We start from the raw sequence: 9,341 nt of genomic DNA, 5'->3' as shown, positions 1-9,341 counted from the left end.
CAATATTTGGCCGAGATACAACTATTTGAAAATCTGGAATCTGAGGGTGCCAAAAAATCTAAATATTGAGAAAATCATCTTTAAAGTTGTCCAAATGAAGTTCTTAGCAATACATATTACTAATCAAAAATTAAGTTTTGATATATTTACAGTAGGATATTTACAAAATATCTTCATGGAACATGATCTTTACTTAATATCCTAATGATTTTTGGCATAAAAGAAAAATCAATAATTTTGACCCATACAATGTATTTTTGGCTATTGCTACAAATATACCCCAGCGACTTAAGACTGCTTTTGTGCTCCAGGGTCACATTTATTCTTTCACCAGTAATTAAATGCAGGTTTAAAATGTAGGTTTTATTAATTTTAAATAAATATAAAATAAATAAAAGTATTAAAGTAATAATTTAAAACTATGTAATACATTAATAATATTAATAAATATACAATTATTATTATTATTATTATTAATACACAAATTAGTATTTAACATAACCAGTAAAAATGTTGCTGTCAGGTAGATTTTTTTATTAATTTCTTTCTAGATGTTTTAGTTGATACTTTTATTCAGCAATGACACGTTCAACTGTTCAAAAGTGACAGTAAATACATTTATAAAAATGTATAATTTACAAAAGATATCTCTTTCAAATAAATGCTGTTCTTTTGAACTTTCCACAAAAATATGAAGCAGCACAACTGTTTTCTAATAACCAGTAATGTTTCTTGAGCAGCAAATCAGCATATTAGAATGATTTCAGAAGGATTCAAGATTTTTTTTTTTATTTGTCACATACACAGTTTTATAGAGAATATATAACCAGCAGTGCAATGTAAAATGTGTCATGTGACACTCCTGGAGTAATGATGCTGAAAATTCAGCTTTGATCACAGGAATAAATTACATTTTGCAATATTTTTAAATAGAAAACAGTTATTTTAAATTGTAATACAATATTAGTTTTTTACTGTATTTTTCATTAAATAAATTCAGCCTATGTTCAGTTAGCCAGTCATCATCACAAAATAATGTTTAGATCAGGTTTGCTGAATATGTCAGTCAAAATGGACTACATGCGCGGTTACTTCCTGGTTTTAGAGAAGCCAGCTCAGTCATTTCCGGTATACTATATACTACATACTGTATACTGTTTCAGGAATGACAAACGCAAGTGTAAAAAATTATGCGAGTGAATCCGCTAAATTGTTCCGCGAGCCATTGCTATGATTGACAGTGATAACTGTAGCAATGGATGGAAGGAACTATCTGACAAGCCGATGTCAAAAATAAACCTGTGCATAAGATAAATTAAATATAAAATATTTAAAAATATTTAATGCATTATTATTTAATTGTTATACCATTTATAATTAACTTATTTAATTTGTAGTTAACTAGTTAAGTATTTAAATAATTTACCCTTCTAGGCTGTTGGTGTCTGGGATTAATTATTTATTTATTTTTTAAATGACATGAGACTTTGTGACTTCCTGCGCTTGCTATACTTTATACTTCAGTACAGTAAAAGCACTAAAATGTGTTACAAAAGTCATTTTTAGAATAAATTAAAAAAAATAAATCCAAAAGCAAGACGTGAAAAAACTAGGGAGTTGAAATGACAACTGAGCTGATGAGTGATCCTGTGCTGCCATCTACTGGTTATAATGCTAAATTCATGTCATTTTCATTCTTAAAAAGTCTTTGTTTTCCATCAGAAGACACATTTTTGGCACGTTTGTTCATGTGATCTTCATGAATGAAAAGTGAATCTTTAAAGTCAATTTCACTGCACAACTGTAACTAATCTCACTCCAGCTCCACTCCAAAGCTGGCAACCCTGTGTACATATTCAGTTATAATCATGACTTATGAAGGTAAGCTATCGATTATCAAGAATACCATTATGATGTAGTTTACAAGAGAGCATCACTAGCTAGCCAACGTTAGCTTAAACAGTTGCGCTAGTGTTTAGTTGTAAGCATTTAAATGTACAGTTACGTGTCTGGGTACTCTATGGGATTAACATATAAAATGATATGCTGTTAAATAACATGAAACTGTGTGTTAATGCCGCTTTCATCATTTACGGTGTTGCAATTATTTTGTTTCTCAGTTTCTGAAAAGAGCGAGGCAGGAGAGGCTTCTGTGAGGGTCTCAAGAGTCTCTACCTACAGTATATATACCACAACATCAATTGACGCTTCACTGGAAGTTTCCGAGCTGCCTTATCTTAATGCAGAAGAGCACTAAAGAAAGTGCATATGGTCCATTGTCTCCTAAATGTGACTCTTCGCAGGGAGGTTGTGGAGTACATGGTCCAGCATTTCAAACCGCAGCTCTTTGGTGACCGAAAGCCAGTGTATGATGGGAAGAAGAATATCTACACTGTTTTAGCGTTGCCTATAGGCAGTGAAAAGGTGAGTAAAAGAGTTGATTGATTAGATATTGGGCTGCCATTTTCACTGCGAATGCCTTTTAGTCTTTAGACAATTCACAACTTGTGGGTCGACAAGAAGATAATGCATTATAAAAATCTAAACAGTTAAGACATGTTATTTAATTAATATAATAATTGATTGATAATAATTGTTTAAATTAATGTAATAATTGACACTTTTTACTCTTTTGATACTTTTGTTCGTCATTTTATAAAGCTTTTTGTTTTTGAGAAAACCTGTGACTGAACTGTAATCATGCTTTTTACGGTCATTTTAATATGTTACCATAGACATTGCAATACCCCGCTCCTATGTAGAGCCCGACCGATAATGTTTTTTTTTGGGGCCGATACCGATATTAGGGAGTAGATTTCACTTCGGAACATTCATTCACGGATTTGCGCTACTGTCTTCACACACAGACGAAACTTACTAGAAAAATGTTCATATTGGCGGCATATCGGCGGCATATTATATATGACTCTCTGTGGTCATTAAAAATCCCAGGATGTCTTTCGAAAAGAGTAGAGGTGTGACCTCGGCATCCTGGCCAAATTTGCCCATTGGCCTCTGATCATCATGGCCTCCTAACAATCCCCATATCTGCTGATTGGCTTCATCACTCTGTCTCCTCTCCACCAATAAGCTGGTGTGTGGTGGGCGCTCTGGCGCACTATGGCTGCCGTCGCATCATCCAGGTGGATGCTGCACACTGGTGGTGGATGAGGAGATACCCCCTGACAATGTAAAGCGCTTTGAGCGCCTAGAAAAGTGCTATATAAATGTAATAAATTATTATTATTATTATTATATTCGCCGATACCGATATATCGGCGACAGGCTCATATTGGCCGATAATATCGGCAAAACTATATATCGGTCGAGCTCTACTCATATGGTATTCATTTTATTTGTGCAGGTCTTAAAAATACTTAAACTTGAGCTTAAAAATCCTGCAGATACCCTGTAAATCAATACATAAAGATTTTTTCAGACTGTTATTTCATATGTCAGGCTTTACAGAGTTAAGAGGTGAATATCTTGATTATTTTATGTGCTTTTATTTGGCTATTAAATTTCCCATTCATTCCTTTCATTCAGTTTGATTTCGATTAGTTTTGATTCTTTTCTGTGAATCAGTTCAAACGGTCTGTTTCAGTGATTCAGTTCTAAATGATTAGTTTCAGAGCATCATCATGTGTTTTTTCTGTAACATCCCCTAGCCCTAATTCTGGGCCTCTCATCTGATGTTGCAGGTAGACTTCGAGGTGACCATCCCTGGCGAGGGGAAGGATCGCATCTTTAAAGTGTCCATTCACTGGCTGGCCAAAGTGTCGTGGCGGCTGCTGCAGGAGACGCTGGTCAGCGGACGTCTGCAGGTCCCACTGGACTCTGTCCAAGCCCTCGATGTGGCCATGAGACACTTGGCCTCCATGAGGTACGCTGGTCACGGACTTACAGGTCACAGACAAACATTAGGGGTTTAAAGGGATAGTTCACCCAAAAATGAAAATTAGCCCATGATTTACTCACCCTCAAGCAATCCTAGGTGTATATGACTTTCATCTTTTAGACGAATCCAATCAGAGTTATATAAAAAAAAAATCCTGGCTCTTCCAAGCTTTATAATGGCAGTGAATGGGTGTTTCTTGTCAGTAGTCCAAAAGAACTCTGATTGCATTCGTCTGAAAGAAGAAAGTCATAGACACCTAGGATGCCTTGAGGGTGAGTAAATCATGGGGTAATTTTCATTTTTGGGTGAACTATCCTTTTAACGATTTACTCGTTTTCTCAATGCATCAATTACAATTACACTTAAAACAGTGTTATCTTAGTATCATTGAGATTCTTTTACATTTGAATTAGCATTTTGATTAACTTAAATTTTTCTTTTGCATATTTTATTTCTTCTGTTTTCATTTTAATATTAATGTTTTAGTAATTTTGTGTATATCCATATATATAAATGTGTATTTTAGTACAACTTAAAGTAAATGAAAATGAGACATGTTGCCTAGCTAGCTGAAATAAAGCAAGTGTGAGTTTTTTAAATTTTACTTTACATTTTTTTAAGTAACAAAAAATGTTTTAGTTGACCACAATAAACAGTTATTTCGGACTAGAAAAAAAAATGTATGCTAAAAATTTAATGAATTGTGATTAAGTAAAGTGTCGGTAAAAATGTATAATATAAACGTATTCAATTACTTAGATGCGCAAATTATTGCAGATGGTGTGATGTTGCAATTTTATCATTGTTATCATTGTTTATCATTGTTATTTCTAAACCAAGAAAAATTCATGGAAATTAATAAAATTTTGTAAAAAAAAAAAATGTTATTTTATTGGCACATTGTTATATTCCAAGTAGCCTGTATGTAATGCTTACTCTTAAGTTCATTGGTGCAGTAAACATTCCTTATTAGTTTGTCTTTTTCTTTTATTACCTAAGACACATTAGGAGAAGCATGTACATAATCCTATGAACGCACTTAATACAGAATCACATCATTATTTGGAAATTAATCGGATCAAATAATTTGGAATTTGCTCAAATCGTTCCCGAGTCTAATCAAATTTAAACCCTAGTAAACATGCACTGGTTTTTATTTTTCTGGCTTTTATGCTTTACTCTGCTAACTATTGTGTCCATCTCATCTGCAGGTACACTCCAGTGGGACGCTCCTTCTTCTCCCCTCCTGAAGGCTACTACCATCCTCTGGGTGGAGGCAGAGAGGTGTGGTTCGGCTTCCATCAGTCTGTTCGGCCGGCCATGTGGAAGATGATGCTCAATATTGATGGTATGACATGTCCTCTATTATTTCATGATCGCTCATTGTGCTTAAATACACGATATATACAGTATATATATATATATACATTAAAACTCTCAATTTCTACTGTTCTCAGTATCTGCAACAGCCTTTTATAAAGCTCAGCCTGTCATTGAGTTCATGTGTGAAGTTCTGGACATCCGTAACATCGACGAGCAGCCGAAGACGCTTACTGACTCACAGAGGGTCCGTTTCACCAAGGAGATCAAAGGTGGGTTTCTTTATTTAGCAACATTCTAACAATCTAAACAAAATACAATGGCAACCACTACTAAGAACACCTTTAGGAACTGCATAGTAACAGCTTGACAACCATTTGAAAATGTACATTTTTGCCAAATTTGGCTATTTTATAGGGGGTTAATCAGTACTCAAAAATGACGGTTCGGTATGTAACCAAGTTTTGAAATCACACTTTGGTATGATTTTGGCACAACGGAGAAAAACAAAACATTAAAATAGCTTCTTTTTTATTAAATAGTGCTTTACTGAACAAACTATGATTCTGTATTTTAAATAAAAAAAGGTCCATATTTTGTATCAATATTGTTTCAACCGGCGTCAGCACTCTTATTGTACTGCAGTTTATGGTTCTGTTGTAAATAGGGGAATAGATTTGAAATTCTGCCACCTTTGGATGCCAAATATTTTAGCAAAATATATATTATATTTTTATAATATTTTTCATCCATGTTTTAATTTAGTTCTGTTGTGCAGCATCTTGTTATTAATTTTTGTACATTTTTTTTTTACATTTATTTTGTAAATTTTATTTATTTATTTTTAATTTGAATACATTTTAAAATTGATTAAGTTGTATTAATTAATTTCATTAGACACCATTTTTGTTGATACATTTTTATTAAATCATAAAAAACAGAATCGCGAAAAAATAAAATGCAAAACAGAATTTAGGGAAAAATAAAACCCACATTTAAAGGCAGCTACTTTTTAATTGTGAACAAACAAATCATATTTGCATTCATTGTTACCATTTGCATTTATTGCTACCAAACATGTGGAAATCATTTCCTTCCCCATTAGTGGTAAATTAATATTGTGATAAATATCAATATTGTGTGATATGGAAAAAAAAAAGTGATAATATTTTTGACCGTATCATCCAGCCCTATTTGGATGTGTTAAGTTTTGCACATGCAGTGGTTAAAACAACACTGCATTCATTCACTACACATGCATTCTGAACAGAAAACAGAAAATTTCATTCCAGATATGTGTTCATTACATTAGTTTGAGATGAAGTATCAGGTGAAGTCACTGGATGATCTCAGCGTCCTGCCACGGCTATGTCTTCTAATTTATTTGTTGAAGTGGCTTGGATGAGTCATTTTGATATCATGCTTTTACACAGACATCGATTAAAAAATCTAATGATGCAATCCTGAATCCTGAAAACCATCTTCATGCATTCCAAGAGGAATTATTGTGGATCCGGCATTTCATTTTAGTCTTAGACTGAAGATTGTAATTGCTGTTGTGGCTGGAAGTGGCGCCCAGTTTATTTAGTTAATGGAACACTCCACTATTTTTGAAAATAGGCTAATTTTCCAACTCCCCTGTTCCTTGATTATTACGCCGGAATGAGAGTATAGTTCCTAGCCATATCGGCCTAGAAAATCGCAACTTTTGATTTTCCGTCTTTCTTAGTACACGATGTAACTACAGAAGAGTCAAGCTTTAAATAGGAAAAATATAGAAACTTTTTGGTAATTTTTGAGCGAGATGCTAACGGTCTAATCAGATTCAATGATCTATGCTAAGCTAAGCTAAAAGTGCTACCGCCAGACCCGGAGATCGGCTGAATGGATTCTAAAACGGTAAAACTCAACTGTTTAACTCTAGGGGAGTTGGAAAATTAGCCTATTTTCAAAAATAGTGGAGTGTTCCTTTAATGCTGCTGAAATGCTGAAACGGTGCTGGTTCTGGTGCAGGAAACTGCAAAATAAAGTGCCTGCATGACAAAAACATAATTATCCGTCAATTAAATCCGACGCTTGAAGTATAGACAGTTCATTTATAATGCATTTGATTTATCTAATCACCTTAACAAGCTTCATAGCGCTGTTTAACTTCTTGTTTTGTGTTTTGTTGGTGTCAGGTCTGAAGGTGGAGGTTACGCACTGTGGTCAAATGAAAAGGAAGTACCGTGTCTGTAACGTCACAAGACGGCCTGCTAGCCACCAAACGTGAGTATTGTGATGTGAAACTTTCTCTGCAGTCTTTAGCATTCATAGTATCATTTTCATGTGGGATTTCACACTTATTGCATTTTTCGTAATGTTCATACTTTAAGTAATTAATCCTGAATCATCAGGTTTTGATATTTATTAAGTGATGCATTTCAGCAACTGAAAATATTCACAGTTTTTGGAGGGTTGAAATCATTGACCGAAACGATTATGTTTAATTAGCACTTCTACGATGGTGCATTTTGGCTTGTCAGTGTTTCTATAAATATATATCCATTTTACATATTCATTATATTTTTACTTAACATTATTTGTCTTCATTATTTAATGTTTGTTTGAATAAATCTGTCAGGAAAGCAGGTTTTTATTACAGCCACCATTTAAATGTTTATATTTCAACAACAAATTCGAATAGAAACATAATTATGTCATTATAAAATAAATTAATATAATAAATAAAATAAAAATACATTTTTAAAAACTTGATAAAAACTGCCTTATGTGCAGTTTAAATGTTTAGATGCAACTCAGTTTTTATTTGAGTGTTGATTATTAAATAAATGTAATTAATTGATTAATAAATAAACTATTTTCGGTTCTGGGTTTCGGCTTAATGAGATCTTTCTGTTTTGGTATGAAATTCGTTTCGGCCACTAATTTCTCATTGTGCATGGGTAAATTCTGTGTTGTTATTTGTTATTTGCATGTTTATGTAGCAGTGCTATTTTAGTATCATTGAGATCCTATTTTAGTTTATGTTAATATTTTAAAATAGATTTTATTTTTATATTTTCTGCTTTCATGTTAATTTTAGTCAAAATTTTATTATTTGTGTGTTTTTGTCATTTTTATGAGTTTTTGTCTATATAATTTTTTATTTCAGTTTTTATTTGAGTTATTTTAGTACATCAAGTGAAATGGAAAAAATGTTGCCTTGGAAAATAGCTAAAGTAAAATAACTTTACATTATTTATATTTAATTTTATTTCAGTTAACATTTATTTTAATTCAGTTTTTTTTTTAATGATTTTAGTTTTAGTTAACCCTGTTATGTAGTTAATAACAGTTACTTCTGTGTCTGTATGAAATGCATATTTGTTTTCTGCAGTCAGATAGTTTGTCTAATAACTGCTAATCTGTCTAAACTCTGATTTAAATCTTGAAATGAGATCAGCGAATTAAGATCTTATCACTCGTGTCTCCAGGTTTCCCCTGCAGCTTGAGAGCGGACAGACGGTGGAATGTACTGTGGCTCAATACTTCAAACAGAAGTACAACCTGCAGCTCAAATACCCGCACCTGCCCTGCCTACAGGTGGGCCAGGAGCAGAAACACACCTACCTGCCCCTGGAGGTCAGTGCTGTCATCCGTACGCTTAGAACGGCCGTAGACGACATTCTCTGTTCTGATATGGTTTGCTGTTCTCGCAGGTGTGTAATATTGTAGCAGGGCAGCGGTGCATCAAGAAACTGACAGATAATCAAACCTCCACCATGATCAAAGCCACAGCGCGATCAGCACCAGACAGACAGGAGGAGATCAGCAGACTGGTGAGTGCGGACCTCTAGTGTGCTCTAGCTTTACATAGAGTGAGCACTGGCTAGTGCATTGTTGTCATGGTTACATAGGCAGGGTATTTTTACCTGTAGGATAATATAGTGCTGGAAAATACAGCAAAAAGAAAGAAAGAAGCCTTTTTTGAGCCTTTTGATGATATCTCAATAGTTCCATTAAATGCATTAAATGGCTTCAAGTTTTTCAATCAAAAGAATCATAATTTCTCACACACACACATATATATATATATATATATATATATATATATATATATATAATTTAATATATTTATATT

The 9,341-nt window shown here is 33.5% G+C and overlaps 1 protein-coding gene across 1 annotated transcript in view; it reads left to right on the top strand.

Annotated features, from left to right (window-relative positions):
* The first annotated feature begins 1,708 nt into the window (after positions 1 to 1,708).
* The window catches only part of LOC107671454 (protein argonaute-1-like), a 26,617-nt gene continuing 18,984 nt past the window's right edge, over positions 1,709 to 9,341 (top strand). The window contains exons 1-7 of the mRNA XM_016464376.1: positions 1,709 to 2,424; positions 3,702 to 3,883; positions 5,110 to 5,246; positions 5,356 to 5,490; positions 7,399 to 7,486; positions 8,695 to 8,842; positions 8,920 to 9,039. Of these exons, the coding sequence (XP_016319862.1) occupies positions 2,269 to 2,424; positions 3,702 to 3,883; positions 5,110 to 5,246; positions 5,356 to 5,490; positions 7,399 to 7,486; positions 8,695 to 8,842; positions 8,920 to 9,039 (966 nt within the window). The 5' untranslated portion in view covers positions 1,709 to 2,268. The remainder of the gene's footprint in view (positions 2,425 to 3,701; positions 3,884 to 5,109; positions 5,247 to 5,355; positions 5,491 to 7,398; positions 7,487 to 8,694; positions 8,843 to 8,919; positions 9,040 to 9,341) is intronic.

The sequence above is a fragment of the Sinocyclocheilus anshuiensis genome, unplaced genomic scaffold, assembly GCF_001515605.1.
Source record: "Sinocyclocheilus anshuiensis isolate Anshui unplaced genomic scaffold, SAMN03320099.WGS_v1.1 scaffold552, whole genome shotgun sequence".
NCBI lineage: Eukaryota > Metazoa > Chordata > Actinopteri > Cypriniformes > Cyprinidae > Sinocyclocheilus > Sinocyclocheilus anshuiensis.
This window is presented reverse-complemented; position numbering and strand designations above follow the sequence as displayed.